The sequence below is a fragment of the Parus major genome, chromosome 4, assembly GCF_001522545.3.
Source record: "Parus major isolate Abel chromosome 4, Parus_major1.1, whole genome shotgun sequence".
Taxonomy (NCBI): domain Eukaryota; kingdom Metazoa; phylum Chordata; class Aves; order Passeriformes; family Paridae; genus Parus; species Parus major.
In genome coordinates this window covers 63,161,801-63,182,226 of record NC_031771.1, presented here as the reverse complement: position 1 = coordinate 63,182,226, position 20,426 = coordinate 63,161,801, and the positions used below count along the sequence as shown (strand labels likewise).

The 20,426-nt window shown below is 40.4% G+C and overlaps 1 protein-coding gene across 1 annotated transcript in view; it reads left to right on the top strand.

Moving 5' to 3' along the window:
- The window catches only part of POLR1A (RNA polymerase I subunit A), a 29,416-nt gene extending 9,224 nt beyond the window's left edge, over positions 1–20,192 (top strand). The window contains exons 13-34 of the mRNA XM_015625677.3: positions 693–947; positions 1,298–1,489; positions 1,948–2,091; positions 2,534–2,717; positions 3,973–4,055; positions 4,168–4,326; positions 4,658–4,756; positions 5,639–5,791; positions 5,984–6,066; positions 6,836–7,001; positions 7,482–7,703; positions 8,773–8,987; positions 9,610–9,777; positions 10,414–10,549; positions 11,309–11,466; positions 11,965–12,079; positions 12,665–12,781; positions 13,526–13,804; positions 14,399–14,599; positions 15,352–15,469; positions 16,639–16,803; positions 19,261–20,192. Of these exons, the coding sequence (XP_015481163.1) occupies positions 693–947; positions 1,298–1,489; positions 1,948–2,091; positions 2,534–2,717; positions 3,973–4,055; positions 4,168–4,326; positions 4,658–4,756; positions 5,639–5,791; positions 5,984–6,066; positions 6,836–7,001; positions 7,482–7,703; positions 8,773–8,987; positions 9,610–9,777; positions 10,414–10,549; positions 11,309–11,466; positions 11,965–12,079; positions 12,665–12,781; positions 13,526–13,804; positions 14,399–14,599; positions 15,352–15,469; positions 16,639–16,803; positions 19,261–19,361 (3,513 nt within the window). The 3' untranslated portion in view covers positions 19,362–20,192. The remainder of the gene's footprint in view (positions 1–692; positions 948–1,297; positions 1,490–1,947; positions 2,092–2,533; positions 2,718–3,972; positions 4,056–4,167; positions 4,327–4,657; positions 4,757–5,638; positions 5,792–5,983; positions 6,067–6,835; positions 7,002–7,481; positions 7,704–8,772; positions 8,988–9,609; positions 9,778–10,413; positions 10,550–11,308; positions 11,467–11,964; positions 12,080–12,664; positions 12,782–13,525; positions 13,805–14,398; positions 14,600–15,351; positions 15,470–16,638; positions 16,804–19,260) is intronic.
- The last annotated feature ends 234 nt before the right edge of the window (positions 20,193–20,426 follow it).

Genomic DNA, 20,426 nt, shown 5'->3' with positions numbered 1-20,426 from the left:
TCTTAACTGTATCTCCATTCCCTTGCAAGAGTTGAAAACGTACTATTTAGTTACTAGGGCAAAAGTTTTGATGGTTAATGGTGTTTTCATATTGTTATGTATTACTTTGTCTCTCATAAAGGCTTAGCAGAGATTTGAAATTTAAGTCTGAGTATTTCTATGTCAGTTCTTTCAGAACCTGACACAGAGTTAAACTTAATAGTATTTAGATTTGTACAAACAACATCAACACTCCTGTTGATAATCATTTAAGTGATTATTTGGATGCTGCTATCAGAAAAGTTAAAATGAGGCTGTTCTGAGAGACTTTGTTCTAGATAAGGATATATTATATTTTACTCAAAGATGAAATGAAGAGATTCCTGGCCTCTGCTTCAGCCACTGGGTCATATTACTACCTTAGTCTAGAGGGTCCAGGGCTGGTGTATTGTGGGAGGTATCAGTTCAGCCCAGTGGGCTTTGGATGAAGAACTGATTGATTGATCACTGTGGTTTGGGGGAGTTAATGGGGAATAGTTGTTTGGTGGCGATCAAAGGGTGTTCAGGGGAAAAGCAGTCTTGATTCTCTGAATTTTGCACAGAATGTGAATACCAGAAAGAAGATGTTTTGGATGTGTGTGTATATAAAGATAAACTAGTCCTTTCTGAGGCACAGCCATGCCTTGTAGGCAGCAACCCAATCTCTCTGGCAGGTGTGTCGGCACATTAAGAACGGGGATGTGCTGCTGCTGAACCGCCAGCCCACACTTCACAGACCTTCCATCCAAGCTCACCGCGCCCGAATCCTGCCCGGGGAGAAGGTGCTGAGGCTTCACTACGCCAACTGCAAGGCTTACAACGCTGACTTCGATGGGGATGAAATGAACGCCCATTTCCCACAGAGCGAGCTGGGCAGAGCAGAAGCCTACACCTTAGCCTTCACTGATGAGCAGTACCTGGTGCCAAAGGCAAGCAAAACTGCCAGAGAAATCTGTTTCTAGATACAATCACTTTTGTTTATTTTGTCTAATGATAATCGAGATATTTTTTTTTAAATCTGTTTACTTACTTCTGAGGTTTATTTCTGTGTTCTTTCTCCACTTGGGGTTCTGCTCCTCTAAAGAAGACCCAGCACATCCAAACAGTCTTGTTCCTTTGAGAGTCAGTGTCCAGAGGAGATTCAGTAGAGAGTTGTGCTGTAATGATGAGTTCTTTACAAATCACTTAAGTGCTTTTATCCAGGGAAATAATTTTGGGGGCTGGAGGCACACGACTTATTAACCCCCCCATCACCACCTTTTTGTTGTTACCTCTTTAGGATGGGAAGCCACTTCCTGGCCTGATCCAGGATCACATGATTTCTGGAGTCAGCATGACAATCCGGGGCTGCTTTTTCACCAGAGAACAGTACATGGAGCTCGTGTACCGAGGGCTGACAGACAAAAAAGGAAGAATTAAAACATTTCCTCCTGCCATTATGAAGCCACAGCGATTATGGACAGGAAAGCAGGTAGTTTATCATTTACTGGGTTAAAGGATGCTTGTGGTCTCAAAATGAGCAGAATGCTAGTGCTAAAACCAGTGCTGCTAAGGGTGTTTGTAAGGTCAGATCCCATCAGCATCCTGTGGGTTTTGATGTGTGTTTCTGAGCTGTAAAACCCAACAGACAGCTTTCTTCTTTTTTTTTTTTTTTTTTTTTTTGGTAAATTTTCACGTATTTAATTATTGGTAAAACCTCTGCTGTTTTATATTTCTGAATAATGATGTGTCTTAGCTCACTGATCCTTCGGAGGGTAGAGTAGCAGGAGGATATTCCTGCCTTAGCAGATTTCCAAGCTTTCAGCACTTTGCTGTCTGTGGAAAGAGTGCATGCAGGATGTTGTTTTTCTCAATTCATGCCAGATTTTTTTTATGTTGAGAAGCAATTATACAAAAAAAATAATTCCTGCCACTCATCCTCCTTTATAGGTTGTTTCCACTTTGTTAATAAACATCATTCCAGACAATTGTGCTCCACTGAATTTGACTGGGAAAGCAAAAATTGGTGGGAGAGCCTGGGTAAAGGGACCTGCAAGAGGATGTCTGAATCTTGATTCAATGTGTGAATCTCAGGTACGTGACAACTGTGGGGGTTGGGCTGGGCTGTGTTGTATTAAAATTGTGTGTACAGTAAAGGAGGGGGAGAGGAACAAGGCAGATAACAAAGTTAGAACCAGATATTTGACATCAGTTATTGCCAGAAGTGGGTGATTAAAGGATAGGCCTGGGAGTCAGGAAGATTCTCTGTAGCCCTGACTTAGGTAAATCCCACCTGTTTTTGTTAGGCCATGTGTCTTCATTGTTGGACTTTATAGGTGGAAAAATGCAGGGGGTTTTAGAAGTTTCATTTCTGCTATAAATTCTGGAAGTACAGATAATCTGACCACATTTAACCATTCACCAAATGGAAGCTTTTTAAACTTTAAACCAATTTTCACATAGATTACACAGAAAAACCTGTAGAGGTCATAGTAAGGTTAAAATTGCTGATTCAAAGCTGTGTTTTATTTTTCAGGTTGTTATCAGAGATGGGGAATTACTGTGTGGAGTCTTGGACAAAGCTCACTTTGGCAGCTCTGCCTATGGGCTTGTCCACTGCTGTTATGAGATCTATGGGGGTGAAGTCAGTGGGAAAGTGCTGACGTGTCTGGGGCGCCTCTTCACTGCTTACCTGCAGCTGTACAGGGGGTTTACCATGGGTGAGTACCTGCAGCACCTCCTGAGGTACAAACCAGACATGGCTGGGCATAATACATGCTATTTCTGTTAATAAAATTCTTCAAGACTGCCCTTGGGTGGGATAGCTGCCTGCCTGCCTTCTTTTGATCTTGTTTTTTTTTGTTGGTGCATAGCTGGCCTTCTAAGCATAAAAAGAAGGTACAGTCTTGAGTATGTATGTCCAACAGTTTCTCTTTTCTGTCCTGCCTAGCCAAAGTTTACACAGTTAATATGTCCTGTGTTGAAATTTTGTTTAGATCAAAACCTTGTGTTTTGCTTCTCTGAAAAGGAATTATTGCATAGAAAGCAGAGCAACTGACAAAGCAAGATGGAAGAACTTTAAGGGCTTGGTGATCAAGTCTTGTGCATCACATTTTACTGTAAAACTTCTGGTAAATGAGTTTGAAAAGCTTTCATTACAGGTTTTCAAATCATACAAGAGTTATGGAGACACAGTCAACTGTTAGCAGTAGTGAGGGACCAACAGGCTGCTGTGAGCTAGGGGAGAGGGAATGGTATTTTTTGGAGTGAGGAAGGTGACTGATTAACTGTAGGACACAGGACTCCTGAGAGCCAGGGTGCAAAAACTAGTTAGGAAAAGATAACAAGCCTGAGACCACTAGGCAGTTAAAACATCAGAAGAGAAGTGAGGCTGGAGCAGGAATTTGGGATTTGGTGTTTTGACACAGCCATTTTAGTGACCATTTTAGTGTCTGTGGCAGGACTCCTTAAAAACAGCTCACACTAGTTCAGCTTGCAGTGTTTAATCTGTTCCCTGGTCCTTCACTTCAAATCTCTTTAATTTATCTTCTTAGCAAAAGCTAAGAAATGACAGATTGTGAAAAGTTCAGCTAATAGGAAGTTTGATGTGGATGGAAATAAAAATGCAGTTTGATGTGGCTGGTCCATAAAGCATTAGTTTGTGCAAGTGCACCAATTAAGATTTTTAGAGACTTTTGAAGATAAAACTTCTTAATTAGGGAGTTGATTTTGCACTCTTACTGCTTAGTTGATGTTGTTATTTTTTTTTAATGGCTTACAACTTCTCCATCCAAAAGCTACTCATATTTTTTTTTTTCTTGTCAAGCTGCAGACTCTGAGTCTAACCATCATGATAACTTTCATTGTGATTTTCTTTCCCAGCTCATCACTCAAAATCCCTGACACCAAATGTGTTTCCTTCCTTGACTCTTTTTTTAGTTTAGACCATTGTGTTCTGTCTCCCCTCTTTAACAGGGATTGAAGATATTTTGGTTAAACCTGAAGCAGACCGCAAAAGAAAAAAAATCATTGAAAGGTCAAGACAGAGTGGTATTGAAGTAAGTCTGTTTTGCAGATTTATTTTTCCTTCCATAATGCAAAATTTTGGAAATACTGCCTTGTTCAGTCATGCCTGCTTAACTCCTAAAACTTCCTATATTTTACTTTCAGGCTGTCAGAGCTGCTCTTAATTTGCCAGAAGCAGCATCGTGTGAGGAGGTCCAAGGGAAGTGGCAGGATGCCCATCTCTGCAAAGACCAGAGGGATTTCAACATGGTTGATATGAAATTCAAGGAGGAAGTAAACAGTTACAACAATGAAGTCAACAAGGTTGGCATTGAGGCATCTGTGCATACTAATCTTGTTTAACTTTCTTATTAAGTTAATTAATGTGGGTAAGCAGTGCCTGACTCTTCTGGAGGCTGAAGCTTTTCCTTCTGTCCCCAGCATGAGGCTCCACGTGCTGCCTCTTTTCCTCAGCCTTGTCCTCCCTGAGTGAGAAGATGATTTAATATTCAAGATACTTTTGAAATTATAAATAGGAGTGTTTGTGATTACTCATTGTTTCACTTTGTTAAAGCCTTCCACAGGAATTTCTTGGGTTTATTATTTGATCAATAACGTTTGGTTTTGTTCCCTTCTCTCCCCCACAACTCTGTAGGTTTGCATGCCCCTTGGTCTCCACAGGAGCTTTCCAGAGAACAATTTGCAGTTGATGGTACAGTCAGGAGCCAAAGGATCCACTGTGAACACAATGCAGGTAATGACAGCCAGAATATGCTTAGCAGCTACATGTGCTGATGTGATGTGTGCTAGATTATAAACTGTTGGGAGGCTCTTGTGGGGATATCTGATGCCAGAGCAAGGTTTTCATTCGGGACTTTGGCATGGAAAAATATTAGAAGAATGTAACAAAGACCTCAGTGGGTGATGGAAGAGAGTCAGTGTTTATTATAACCTATTTTTGAATTGCTCCTCAGTACATGAGGATTTACTGAAATAGCAGACCTGCTTTTGAGAAAGAATGCTGCAGTTTATACAAACAAACCTACTGTAGGAGAAATAACTTCTCCTGGCCTCTGTTGGAGACTGACCCTCTTCTTCAACTTCTGAATAAGAACAACATAATCTTTGGTTTTGGTAGAAGTGGCAAGGACACATTTTCATTTTAACATTTGCAACACAGACACTAAGCAAGAGAGACTCTATAAAAATGTCATCGAAAATGCAGAGAATGACCACAGCTCAAAAGAGAGAACATTTTGGGTTGAGGTTTTTGTTCTGTTTTTAGTACACTGCTGAGAAGTGGTGAGGGTAATGCAGGGACCTAAAAAATATTTACAGTATTTTTAGTTTCACATCTCTGTGTTAAAATAAGCATACAGAATGAGATTTTGAGGTAATGTTGAGGATGAGTCAGGATACTGGAATAACTTAAAAAAACCAGGTGAGATCTCCATGCCTTTTCTGCCCCTCAGGAGCTAGAACATTTAATGAACAAGTCCACATTGAGCTAGCAACAGAGTATTTGCTGAACATCTGACATTTTTTTACTGTATTTTTCAAGAAAAATTACTAAGCTTATGTGAATGAAAAGTTGGATGGAAGAGTGATGTTTCCTTTCCTTCCTGTCCACGTTTAGATTTCTTGTTTGCTGGGCCAGATTGAGCTGGAAGGCCGAAGACCCCCACTGATGGCATCTGGCAAATCCCTGCCATGTTTCCAGCCTTATGACTTTTCCCCTAGCTCAGGAGGATTTGTGACTGGCAGATTTCTCACTGGGATCAGACCTTCTGTAAGTTTAAGGCTGCTTGTGTTGATACTAAAGTTTATTTAAGTCTTGGTATTTTAATAGAGACTATCTGCACTTACAGATAAATGGACTTTGTTCACCCTGGTTTCATAGGAAGCTTTTGAGGAAGAACATAAATTGACAGCTTTGATGCACTTATTAGCAGAATGCTGATGGTATTGTGTTTGTGTTCAGGAATTCTTCTTTCACTGCATGGCTGGCAGGGAAGGTCTTGTGGATACAGCTGTCAAAACCAGCCGGTCTGGGTACCTGCAAAGGTAAGAGGCCTGGTTTAGAATTGGAGCCTTTAAAAGGTCCTTTTGTTGGTTGGTTGATTTTTCTCTTTTTTTCTGAGAGAGTTCTGTAGACAGTAAGTGGCTGTATTGCTTAGATTAACTTCACTGTATTTGATTTTTACAAAATAGTCTGAATGCTGAATGTTTGTTCTAAGTACAATTTTCTAGAGATCTAGATCAGCTGGAACATTATAATTTCAAACTTACCTCTGGCACATAACAGCAGCAGCTTTTCCTTTTGCAGAAATCTTTTTTTCTGGTATAAATATATTTAAGTGTACAAGTTCCAGGCAACTCTACTTTTTCTTGGCCACATTTTGTGGCTCTTGTCTTTAGTCAAGCAACAATTCCAGTATATACAGAAAAAAATGTAACTTTTTAAATTGTTTCAGAGGGTAGTGATGAGTGCTAAAGGAGGGATGCCCCTTTCTTTCAGAAAACAGTTGAAGTGTGACAGCAGAAATGGACAGTAATTTACCATTTCATTTTAAATCAGGTCAGTCCAAGGAAGCTGGAGTGGAGCAACTGAAAGCTTTGCAAATTAAGCATTTCACATGACTGTTGGGTCTATAGGATTTTGGCTTCCAGAATTCCTGATCAGCCCTTAAGCACACTTAAGATGCTGATGAAAACAGTGTTTTTTGTGTTAGAGTTGTATCATTCTTGTTGCTTTGTAGCCTCTTAACAGCATTTTTCTTCCCTCTTTTTTTTTTTTTTTATTTTCCCACCCATTTTTTCCCCTCTGAAATAGGTGTATCATAAAACATTTGGAAGGACTGGTAGTTCAGTATGACCTGACTGTGCGAGACAGTGATGGCAGCGTGGTGCAGTTTCTGTATGGTGAAGATGGGCTTGACATCCCTAAAACTCAGTTCTTACAACCTGAGCAGTTTCCTTTCATTGCAGAAAACTACGAGGTAGAACACCTAAATCTTAAGGATTTATGAGGGGTGAAGGGGAGACTGAAACACATGGTCAACATCTGGCCTATCTGTCAGTGATCCAGTGGCAAAACTTGTTTGTCTCAATTACTTTCAGAGTAACATACAGTTTTATTTGCCATTGTATTTAAAGCATGGAAGCAATCTGAAGTCTGCAGCATGATTTAAGCAGTCTCAATTTCAGCAGAGCACTGTCTGTTCTAACTCTGCACTTCAATTCAACAAAAACTTCACTTTTCAGTCTGTCAAGTTTGATTAACTTCCTTTTACCAGTATCACCACTGCTTATTATAGAGTGGTGATAATAACATAAAGTTATAAGGAGCACTGTCTCAGTTGGGTTGAAAACCAAATTTGAAAATTGTTTTACAGCAGATGACCTTTTCAGTTTGCTTTACCTTTTCTGGGACAGTGAGGACTGAGAGAAGTATAACTACACAGATGACTTTCTTACAGGTAATCCAGAAGACAAACCATCTGGATGAAGCTCTAGCAAGGATGGAGTGTCACCAAGCTAACCAGCAGTTCAAAGCCATCAAAAAGTGGCGAGCCAGACACCAAAACTCTGTGCAAAGAAAAGGAGGCTTTCTGTTGTTTTCCCAAAAGAAATTGGCAAGTTTGAAAGCACAGCTTCCAGGAGGTGAAATAAAGAATGGAAGAGATCCTGCTACATTACAGGTAACACAGAAGCAGTTGAAGTGACCAAACCCTTCAAAAGAAGTTACAGAATTCAGTATCTTTTTTTTTTTAAATTGCTCTGTGTATCACAAACTGTGTTTCACAGTCTAATTAAACAAGTTGCCTTTTAAAGGAATCATGTCAACTATGTGGGTGATAAACTGAGATCTATTAAATTCTGTGGGTCCTAGTGCTAGTGAAGGGGCCAAAAACTGAGATAAATGTGTTGTTAGAGAACAGGTCATGTCTGTGAATGGTTTGGAGGGGTTGTTTCTGTTTATTGGTGGGTTATTTGTTTTTTTTCATGTACACAAAGTAAATCTCCCTTGCATGGACAGCTGTCTGCTAGCTGGATGAGAGTCTGTTTGATACCAGAAATTAGAGGGCTGAGCCAGCCATGTCTAGTTTTTCCAAAAAAAACACTCCTGCTTAAGTCTCTTGCCCATCATGGTCTCTATGATATGGTTTCTAATGAAGATGGTGTGTATGGACACAAAATGCAGACAGGTCCTGCTTCACTGCCTTGCTGTCACAAGGAATTTATCCTGGTGGAACTTGGGCAGTTAGCATGAAACTCCAAGTTGTACGTGTTGAGAGATGACTCTGTGAGCTTGTCTGCAAAGCTGTTTTTCCTAATCAGAGGTTCATTTATTGAGCTATGCTGAATTTGTGTTGCTCTTGACACTTTTTGATAATAAGCTCCTTTTTCATTTCAGCTTTGGACAGGTGAGGTGAGAGTCAGCTACAAGCAAAGGTTTAAGTGTATTGAGTGTTCACTCCCAGTTAAAATCATTCTTTGAGGCCATATTTCACTGATTTCTGGAGTAGTTACTATGGATACATAAGTTAGGGGATTTTTAAGCATGTAAAGAATTTTGAAATAATTTGGCTTCAAAAGTGCTAAATATCAGGGAAAGGAGAACACTGTGTTTGTAGCTGAGCTGTTTGCTGTGTTGTGTGCACCCTTACATTCTGCACAGGTTATCTTTTCCTTCCTCACTGCTGCTTCATTGCTTGTGCTCTTACTGTGGATAAACCAGCCAGCTTAAAAACCTTCTTTTATTTTCAGTTGTTGAAGATGTGGTATGAGCTTGATGAAAAGAAACGAAGGAAGTATCTGAAGAAGACAGATAAGTGTCCTGACCCCAGCCTTGGGGTTTGGCGTCCAGATACTTATTTTGCATCTGTTTCAGAAACATTTGAAAATGGAGTTGAAGGCTATATCAATAAATGGCAATCTGAGAGCAGCTGGAGTTACATGCACCCAGCACTTTCTTCTGATAGGTAAAAACCTCTGAGTGTCTTCTTCTTTGCACTGAGCCAAAACCCAAAATACCTTTTTGGAGTCAGTTTGCTAAAACTGAAAAGTCTTTACCAAGCCTTTGTGAAACGAAGCAGTGGATTTCAGAATGGTTCTTGAAAGCCAAATGTGCTTAGTGTGCAATGGAGAGGCTCTGGTTATCTGTTCCTTCCAAACCTGATTTTTCCATACTGCTGAGGGCTTTAGCAAAGCCTCTCTGGAATAACAGCAATGTATTGCTGTCCCCATGTATATAAAATAATACTTTAAAGTTATCTTGAAAAACAAAGTATGCCCTTGATGCACCTTGGAGTTAGCAAGGCAGTTAGAAAGTGCAAGTGGGAGTAAATGGAGTCTCTTTTGACATTCTGGGAATTGGCACAGAAATAAAATACAGTTTGGCCAAGGCCCCAGTTCTGTGTTAATGGGCTGTGTTTGTCAGAGCAGATGGGGATAGACAATTTTACAGTTTCTGGAGTGTATTTATCTGTAAGCTACCAGAAGAAATTTTCTCAAAGGTGTAACTATTGAACTGAGCAATGATTGATTATTTTCTGAGTTTTTTGTTGGGTATGTTAAGCTAAATCTCTCATTTCCTCTCTCTAGATTAAAGAATCTGTTGTATTTAAAGTGGCAGCGTTCTCTTTGTGACCCAGGAGAAGCTGTGGGGCTTCTTGCTGCTCAGAGTATTGGGGAACCTTCAACACAGATGACTCTGAACACCTTTCACTTTGCTGGCAGAGGTGAAATGAATGTCACATTGGGTATTCCAAGGTGAGAAAGCTTTGTCCTCAGTGGGCCCTTTATATTAGGCACTTATGGAATTGTGCTAGGTACACAAGCAGGTATATATGTGAATATTGAGTCCTTCAATGTACTTGTAAATTTTGCCTGTTCAGAACTATTTTAATGTTTTTCAATATTCCAGTTATTTTGGTTCATTTTCCAGATACTAAACATCTGTGAAGGCCCCCTACTCTAATGTGATATACAGCAGGTCATCAGTTTATTTGGAATAATGTGGTTCCTGACCTGGCCTCGTAGGGGAAGGTGGGATGCCTTAAGTGGAAGGGGATTGTGTTCCTTCAGAGAAGCAGGGGAGGGGAAGAGCATACAAGGAAGCATCCATCATGCATCTGTAGGAAACAGACCTCATTAGTCCTTCTGCTCTTGGAACAATTTATCATCTATTCTCATAACTGGGGGAATATTCCAGCTGAGGCAGTGAGGCTGCTGTTGTGCTGTGCCTGGTGAGGAATCAGAACACAGAAAAGGAGCAGTGCAGTGTAACCACAGCTCTTGGTGCACATGGCTTTGGTGGAACTGCCAGTTGCTGCATTCTGCCTAATGAAATGACCTAGATAATAATGATTTAATGGCTTAATTCATATTATTATTATTTGTTTAAAGGTTGCGGGAAATACTGATGGTGGCCAGCTCAAACATTAAAACACCAATGATGAGTGTTCCTGTGCTCAACACCAAGAAAGCTTTCAAGAAGATGAAACATCTTAAGAAACAGCTCACAAGAGTGTGCTTAGCTGAGGTGAGCCTCTTTTTCAGTGCATCCTTTGAGAGTCAGCAAAACAGACTCTCCTCTTCGAGCTCATCAGTGTTTGCTGTGCCATAATCTTTGCCTTTTTCTCAAGCACATTTTCTTCAGTCTGTAGAATTGGAGGGATTCTGTTTTGTCTTTGAGAAAGCTAATCTGGCTGTGATTGACACAGAGCTCAGGTAGAGACCTTTCTATCCATCCCCCACCCCTTCCTAATCTCACACAAATGGCTGTGCTCAACAAAAGCAAAGCATGTGTCTCTGTGGAGATTGAATACACTGTGATGTGTAGTTCTGTGTTCCCTCTCTTCCTAAGAGTACAGCTCTGTGCTTTCCTACTGCCCTCCCCTCTCCTGTTCTACTCTTGTGAGTTCAAAGCAGCAAAGATCAGGTTAAGACTTAGCTGTGTGCTGGGATGCTCTCCTGCTCCATGAGCATGGTCAGCAAAATGAAGCTGTAGTCCCCTTGAGAAGGGTAATCTCTTATGAAGGAGTTGGGTAGGAGGTGAGGGTGTTCTTCCAGTATTGTCTGAGTTAATTGTTGGGAAGACTAAGTCAAAAAGTGCAGTAGGGTAAAAAGGGTAAAAGCACAGTCCTTTTGCCCAGGAGCAAAGCCTCCAGAAAAGTTTGCCAGTTAGCCTTGTGTAATTCTTGTGTAATTCTGGTCTCCTGTGGAAGGCACTGGAGCTGCAGGAAATAAATGGAATGTTTTCATCAAAGGAGTAACATTCCTACTTGGAAATGTTTTGTAGGTCTTGCAGAGAGTGGACATCGAGGAATCCCTGCATGTGAAAAACAAGCTGAACAAGCATCGCCTCTACAAAATCAAATTCCAATTCTTGCCCCATGAATATTATCGAGAGGAGAAGTGTGTGAAGCCCAGGCAGATCTTACACTTCATTGAAACAAGGTGAGTTTGCTTTCAGATAGTTTAATATTTGCTCTTCTTTTGCCTTTTTACAGGCTTTGCATGTGGTTGATTACAGCTGGTGTGGCTTTTGGGGCAACAGTTCCAGCAGATGTGCAGAAAATATTTACACAGTTGCTTTTATGTCTTGAATAAAATTGGTAATTTTATTATTCAAGTCCAGGAATGAACCATCTCTTCTGAAGGTCAATTTGATGTGCAGATTTTATATCCAGATGGGTGTATAATTTTATGCTTTGGATGCACAGCTACATCTGTAACAGTGACAGAGCTCATACCAACCTTTTGATTCCTAAATGAATGAGAAAGGGCTGAGAAAAATTATTTGCATTATCCTAGAAGTACTTTTGCATACAGCAGGGAATAATATCCTGTTATGAATTGACTGGCTTGTTAACCAAAATAAATAAATTTTTTGACAACTTCAGATTTTCTGTGGCACTGCTGAGCTTTGACATTCTGAGTTGCTTCTTCTGTCAGGTTCTTTAAAGTTCTTCTGGAAGCAATTAAAAAGAAGACTACAAAGATGGCATCTTTTAATGAAGTCAGCACTCGGAAGACAACTCGGAAGGATTTAGATGATGAACAAGACAAGGTACAAAACCTGAAAAACACCTCACTTCCTTTCACTGTTGTTAGGAACCAGATTTGGGAAAGTGTACCGTGTTTCAGTGTATACAAAATGTGTGAATAATATATTACAACTTAAATACTTCATACATAAACTGTCTTTGCATTCTCATAAAATTAACAAGGAAATTAAAGTTTTTGTGTATTAAATCCTGATTTGCTTAAGACTGTACTCTGAAAATGCCTGTTCATTTTAGCTTCTTTGAAACAAAAGCATATCACTCTGCTTGCTCCCAGATCAGTGTCCTGTTGGAGCAGTGGTTGTCAAAACACTGGGGAAAGTCCTTTGTTCATTGAAATGCCTTTGCATGTTCCTTCTGCCACTCCTCTCCCATCAAGGACTGTCAGAGTGGAGTGACAACTCATCCATCTTGTAGACATTCATCTTGCTAAATGTTGAAGATTTGTGGACATACAGAAATTAATTTGTCTGTAAAGGCAGAACATTGAACAAGAGATTGTTAAATTCCAGATGTTTGGCTGAAGCCTTATGATGCTATTGACATTTCCTAGCAGTCAGCCTGATTATCTGTCTGTCATGAATTTTTAGACACAGAATAATCTGGAAGCTGTAGCAGAGGAAGAAGAGAACATTGTTGATGCAGAAGTTGATGAAGGAGATGGTGATGCTACAGAAAAAAAGCGGAGGAAGAACCAGGAGGAAGAGGTAGTGACTCTACACTACTCAGCACTGCTCAGCACTGCTCTATAACTCCCTATTTCTTCTGTGTTTGACTTGGGAAGGAAAACTTCCACTGAAACAAAATGCTGAAAAAAACCCAAACCCCATGTGAGAAGAGACAGGAAAGTCTCAGCTGTTTCCTTGTCAGCTGAGTTTTCATTTGGCTCTTTCCTGAAGCTTTGTTTTTCTTGCATTTGGGTGGATGTGTCTGGCAATCAGGCTTCCTGTGCTGAAGTTCACCTTAACTCTACCCTTTGCTAATTTCATACCATTAATTGTTTTCAAAACTTTACTGTGGTTCTTAAAAAATAGTCTCCCTGCATGTTTCTCTGTGTTCAGTACTTCATAATTAGATCTTAAAAAATGGAGTGCTGTAATTTCAGCAAGAGGGTGGGGTAATTGAAAATCCTGAGGGAATCCCATCATCAGAGCTGGATTAGGGGAAGAAATTGGACTTTCTCAGCGAGCAAACTAAATTCTACTACAGTCTCAACATCCTGCAGCATCCTGGACTGTGCTGAGAAATAATGGTATGATTATAAAGAGATAAAGACTGAACTGAATCTGTTGTATTATTTTCTTTACAACAAAATTGCATTTTCTTTGTGCCATAGGGGTAAGATCCTTGCAGCTCAGCAGTGAAGAACATTCCAGAATTAAACTGTTTGTGGTGTGCTGTGTCTCTGTACAGGTTCTGGCTCAGATAAACACAATGTTACTTCTTTGCAGGTTGATTATGAGAGCGAAGAGGAGAACGAGGAAGAAAACGTTAATGAGAATGCAGAAGATGAAGAGGCTGAATCTGGAAAAGAAGAGACTGATGGTGCTGAAGAGGATCAGAGCAGAGCAGAGGGTGAAGATTCTCAGCATCTTTCCTTTGTGTCTCAGACTAAAAAAGGGAAAGATGGATTGCTTCAGTCAGCAGAGGTGCGAGTGAACGCTGTTGTGGAGAGCCACCCATCCATACAGGATTACACGTTTGACACTGAAAATGAGCTTTGGTGTGAGGTAAGGTGGAACATCTCTGGGTGGTTGCACAGTGGAAATGGATCATTTCAGTGCAGTGCTGCTGTTTTGTCTCAGTAATCCCATATGAACACAGAAAGTGGCACCACAAATGTATTTTTTTATGTCATTTTCAGTAATTTCTTATTTTCAGAACACCTCATGTAACTTTTTCTAAAAACAATTTTTGGACAGGTTTATTGTGTTTTAATCTTTTAGTGTATGATGGTCTGCTGTGTAGCCCTTGATGAATAAAAACAATGGCTGGATTGTTGAAAAAAAAAGTAAACATCTTAAAGAACAAATAAAAAGCTCAACAGGCACATACCTGTCCCACTCCAAAAAAAAAAAAAAGCCTGTGCCAAAAAGCTGTCCTTGTAAGTTCAGAGACCTCAAAAGCAATGTGGATGAACGATCCTGGGATGGGGAGTTCACATTACCATCATTCAGCTCTAATTCCAGTCAGACATTTATGTTCCTTAACACACAACGAGAGTAATTCCATTTGTCTGCTTTTTGCCTGAAAAGAAGCGTGCTGGTTATTGAGCCTGGTGTTCAAGCCTCCTTACACTGTGTTGGGTTTTTTTTCCCCATTAGGTTTCTTTGGCATTGCCACTGACCAAGGTGTACTTTGACCTCTCGTCCCTGCTGGCGTCCCTGGCGCGCAGCACGGTGATCCACGAGGTGAAGGGCATCACGCGCTGCCTGCTGAATGAAAGTACCAGCAAGGAGGGAGAGAAAGAATTCGTTCTCCAGACAGAAGGGATAAACCTCACAGAGCTCTTCAAATACTCTGATGTGTGTAATCTGTTTCTAATCCCAGACTTCAATGATTTTTTGTGTTCTGGGGCAGAGGGTGGATGATGGATGTCATTTCAATTTCTCAGGGGTGATGTGTGGCCTTTTCAGATCTTGAACTGTCTTCTTCCTCCTTTTTATCCCCAGATGTGTTCAGAGCTCAGCAGAGCCTTTTCTCAAGGGCAGCTTGCAAATCAGTGTTTGTGCAGCAGCCAGGGCTTAATGACAGATGATTTCACACCATTTTTCTCTCTCATGTGTCACTAAATGTTACTTGAGGGAGTTCTTCGATCTCAATGAATTGCAGTGCTTGGAGATTAATAGTTCTGTTATCCCATCTAGCCCATAGCTCTCCAAATACAGGATTGTTTTAAGTTGCATCTTCTCTTTTGCTAGAAGTTCTGGCTGTCTGAGACACACTGGGCATTGCATTGTATTGTTTGGAAGACTTTAACATGTTTTTCCAGTGTATTTTGCTAGTTTGCTTTTTGGGATTTCAGTTCATTTTCTCCTGTGGTGAATTCTAACTCCAGTGCTCCTAGTCATGTACTTAATTCTGCTTAGCACAAATCCTCAGAATCATTTTTGTCTGTATGTGACTCTGAGCTGCTGCCTAGTTGTTCTGTAACTGTTGTTGCTGCTTAAGCTCATGAAAAATGGAGGAAAAAAATCTATCTTAGCTTAGCTTAAGTTATTTAGAAATGCAGAGCAGTTATTGTCCTGACTTGTATCTCTGTTTTTTCTGCTTTCAGATTTTGGACCTGAATAGACTTTATTGCAATGATATCCATGCCATGGCTAAAAATTATGGAATTGAATCAGCCCTGAGGGTGATTATAAAGGAAATAAAAGATGTATTTGCTGTATATGGTAGGATTTCTTTGTATTTTTATAATCTTTAATACCATTAAGATAGGGATATGCAGCCACATGCTTTCAGTTATGGTTTTGCATGATCTTTTCCTTTATGTGCCTATTTTTAGGTTGTAGGTTTTCATTGTTTTAATGACTTTAGAGTCTTCTGTGAAGACCTTGTTAGTTAATTATTAGGTTTCTTTTAATCAGTAGAAAATAGGTGAGGTTGAATTTATTCCCCCTTCACAGAGTTCTCCCATTCTGGTACATTTTTTGCAAGTTTCAGACCAATTAATTATTAATGTCTGAGGAAGCCAACTGTTGGACTTGTGCCATGGCCCTGAGAATAGGATTGATCTTGCCTCACTTTGCCTTTTTAATGGTGGGAATCCAGGCTCCTGGGTTCTTATATCTTTCCTAAAATAGCTGCACTGCATTGCCTGAATGTTCTTCTCTCAGATAGATGATTCAGAGATCAGCCTGAGGAGGCTGCATGACTTCATAGGCGCTCACTCACTGGAGTGGAGTCTTGCTATGAAATAAACTATTGAAAATAGGGAAGATTAATACAGTGGGGAATTTTAGCAAGCAGTTGTACCAAACAGATTTTCCAGAATGGTATGACCTTCAAGTTGTTCAAGAACTGTTCAGTAAATGTTGACAGAGCTGTTAATGATCCCCATTACATTGAGTCCACGAGTGTTATTTAGGAATAAGTGCATTTTTTTTTTAGCCTAAACAGGGTTTTCTGTGAATGCCTGATGTCATGCACAGAGGACATCAGAACCTTTCTGACCCTGGGGCCCAGCTAATCCTGGCCACCAGGTGAGGGGCAAGAGCTCTGTCCCAGATGTGTGATCCCCTTCTGTGGAAACATGGATGGTGCAGAAGTTTGCTGATTTCATGTAGAGAAACTGCTGCCTTACAACATTCTTAACATTGCAGTTTCCCATTCTTTTCATTTCAATTTGGAGAGATTATGTTTTGTATTAGACTGAGGTCTGCCTCTCTTGGATATTTGAGGGGAGCAGTTAAGCCAGAGACACACTGCCAGAAGAATGTTAATAGAGATGTTCTCCAACCTTGTTGGATTCAAGGGGTTTGTTTTAGACCTGACTGGTTTAAAAAGCCCCACAGACTTAGCCTTTGAATGCTCTGATGATTGGTTTTTCTTGTGTTTTAAGGAATTGTGGTAGACCCTCGACACCTTTCACTTGTGGCAGATTACATGTGTTTTGAAGGAATTTATAAACCACTGAATCGCATTGGAATTCAGTCCAACTCCTCCCCTCTGCAACAGATGACATTTGAAACCAGCTACAAATTCTTGAAGGAAGCAACGATGATGGGTAAATGATTTAGTATAAGATCTCTTGCTGCAGCATTTCACATATGTTTTGTCATAAATTTGCAGTATTTTCAGTAATGCATAGAAAATATGCCAGAGGCAGAAATTTTAATTAAGTACTCGCCTAGGAATATGTTCCAGATGTTTTCAGTAAAATCCTGTCAGCTTAAGTAAAGCCAGCTCCCACATGTTATCTGTGGGGTCTGTGACTACTTTCTTTAAGAATCAGATGGGCATTTTTACAGCAAACCTTAAGGTTGTTAAGATTTGTTATAGCAAAGCTTTATAATGGACCACTAAACCTGCCTTTTTCTGTCACTACTATTTAAATTGTCTTCTCTGCTTTGTTTTTGTGCCTATGTTATAACTTCCATATCTTTTCCAGCCTTGCTATTCAGCATTTTATTTTGAGAACAGACCTGGCTGTTACTGTGATTTAGCACCTTTTCTTTGCTTTTTTTCCCCTCAAACGCAGACAAAGAGTCAGACTTATTTGTCTAATCTTAGGTTTCTGGTGCCATTTGAGATTCCCAAGAGTATCCTGTTCTCTGGCTGCTGCTCTGGAAGGTGTAGAGATCACATGGCTGTGTGGATAATTTAGGACATTTGGAGCAGCACTAGCCATTTAAGGCCTTTTATCAAAAAAAAACTTGTGTTTTAAGTCTGTCATTTGAAATCTTCTATGATCTCAGCCTTTGGATACTAATTCCATCTCCCTTTTGCAAATGATCTTGGTTTCTGTCACTTGCCAGTCAGGTGCTTGCTTTGCAGGTGCTGCTTTGCTGTGTCCTTCCAGTTCAATTGGGGAGAGCTCTCAACATGATCTCTTCTGTCTTATTCTGCCTTGCACAGTTGTCAGAGATACTTCTATCACTGAATTTGTTTTTTGCTAATGCTGTTTTGTACCTCTTCTGCGAAGAAAGGGTTTTAATTAATAGCATTGGTTATGATTGACTTAATTAATCTTTAAATTGTGAAGGGAAAGTGTAAATCCAGGGTGAAATTAAAGAGAAGGGGATGCTTCTTGCTCAGTTTCACCCTCTGGATTTATGTTGTATCACATACTGATTTAGAAATTAAATCAGAGGAGGTTTTTGCCAAGTGAATTGTAATGTATGGATAATATTATGAATAAAGACATTCAGTGCATGCTGACAGAAGGGCAGGGTGGCTTGGCAGGAACTGCACTGATTACAAGCAGAGGGAGTTAATGATTTCACCACGCTGGAAATCAAAGTCATAATGGGGATTTCAGCAGCCTGGATCTAATTTGCTTTAATGTAACCGATAACTTGACTGTACAGTTCAAGAGACACTGGGAGGGTGCCTGGGGCCAGTGCCCTGAGCAGTAGGAAGGAGAGGAGGAGGTTTGTGAGGACGTGCAGAGCTGAGGGGAGCAGGGCTGTCAGAGCACAGGCTGCTCAGCAGGGCTCCTTGTGCAGGGAGCAAACTGCATCAGCAGTGAGATCCCCTGGGCTGTTTGCTCAGAGAATGACTCTTTGTTAACATCACATGAGCAAACAGGGCAGCACGACTGTCCCGTTTAATGTTCCAACAAAGGGGCTTTTTTTTCTTCAGCTGACACACATTTAGGAACAGCTATTTGATTATCCAGCTGTGGCTGAGATCAGAACCCTGAGCACATGCCATACACAGTGCTGTGTATGCTCCTGCCCCCACCCTCTGCATGATGGAAAGTTGAGTTGAAAAGTTGAAGCATTTTGCTCAGTAGAATAAGGATAACCAAACTTAGCAGAAGTTTAACAATTTTAATGATAAACTTTCAGCTTGCTGTAGTTAGGATGAATGAAAAACAGCCTGAATGCTTACCAAAAAAAGTGGAATCAAAACAATCCCAGCCAGACACGTTATCTGGAGTGCTTCCAAATTTCTGTGACACTATTTCGCTACAGTGAGTAACCACAAAATCAGAGGAATTCATGGAATGTCTCTCCAGTGAAAAGTTCTCTTCCTATCTAGCCAGAAGGATTTAAAATACACATCAAAAGGATTCATGCTAACAAAGGAAAAAGGCAGCAATGACAAGGGAATCTTTATGGTTTTACTTCACAGGTATTTTTTAAGTGATCTGTTTTGTCACCAGAATGTGTTCACTGGAAAGTCAATTCTGTGTTCTCTTAGATTTCAGACTGTTTTATCTTTCCATGTGGAATCAGGAGATTTTAGTAATGTGTGACCTAATTATTTGCTTAATAATGCAAAACCAAAGATGGGGATGAGGTAATAGTTGTTGTAGGAGGGGTAGCAAGAGTTCTGGACTCTTAACTCCCAAAAATCCCAATTCAGTCTGAACAGCAGGTGGCAGAACCCTTCTAAACTTGGGGGTGCTGAACCAGATGTCTTCTTGCACATAAACCAACATGGTTTTCTTACAGCACTGACCTTGAAGAAATCTTTGGGAACCTCCTGATAGGATTTTGTTTGAATTCTGTTGCAGGTGCCCACGATGAGCTGCGATCCCCTTCGGCCTGCCTGGTGGTTGGAAAAGTTGTCAAAGGAGGGACTGGCTTGTTTGACCTCAAGCAGCCCCTGACATAGTGTGGTGATGGTAACTTAAGGATCTGGTTGAAATGAGAGCTGCATGTTCCCTGCAGCTACACAGAGAGGGCGTGTGCTGTGTCTCCAGACATCTCTCCTCTGCCAGCAGGTTTCTTTATCTGGATACCCAATGAGCCTTATATATTTAATGAGTATATGAGTTGTCTTTTGATCCAAAGAAACACTTACTGTTCATCAATGTAAAAAAATGAGGTTATTTGTTTACATAGAAAAGAATAAAAAGCAGGAGGCAGTCTGTTTATGCTGTGTGACTTTGGTGAGGCAGCATCCCATCAGGATGGGTAGTGTCAGTTGCCATGTGGTCATGAACATGACAAATTTCCAGTACTGGGAATAGCATTCCAAACTGCCAGGTGTAGCTGGGCACTGCTGTGCTGAACCTCAACCCTGCCTTGGAGCATCTGTGCTTGAGGAGTTTCCTCTTCTTTTGCTGCACTTGGTGCACTGACATGAACTTGCATAAACTTTAGAGGATGCATTTTCCTATTCTGCTGCTTCATTTACTAAGAAGAACGTGTCTGTGACACAGTTGTTAAATTTCTTTCAGCTGAAGAGTGGAATTCAGAGTTTTCACAATTTTTATAGGTGTTTTCCAATGCTCTTCTAACTTCTTTGGGTAGAACACATCTCACACAGTGAGACACTTTTCCTAAAGATTTATTCCTTAAATGCCAACATGAGCTGCTGTAGGAGTCTTTGGTAATCCTTAAAGACTCCTTTAAGGATTACCAAAACAGAGATTGTAAACTATTTTTGCTTAAATATGCTGTATCAAAGAGGATATTTAATAAAAGAAATTGCAAAGAAATATTCTGAATGCCCTATTATGTGGTTGTGTTACCAAGGGGAGTTCACTTTTGACTCTGATGGCTGTTAAAATCATGTGGCCTGGGGCTGTTTGCCACTCCTCAGAAATCAGACTCATTTATATATTCTGTTTTAATCAGGATGCCCTGCACACAAGTAGTTAAAGCTCTACTTTTTACATGCCATTTCTAACAGATCTCAGTGCCTGATTATTCTCACTGGTAGCTCTGCACCAGT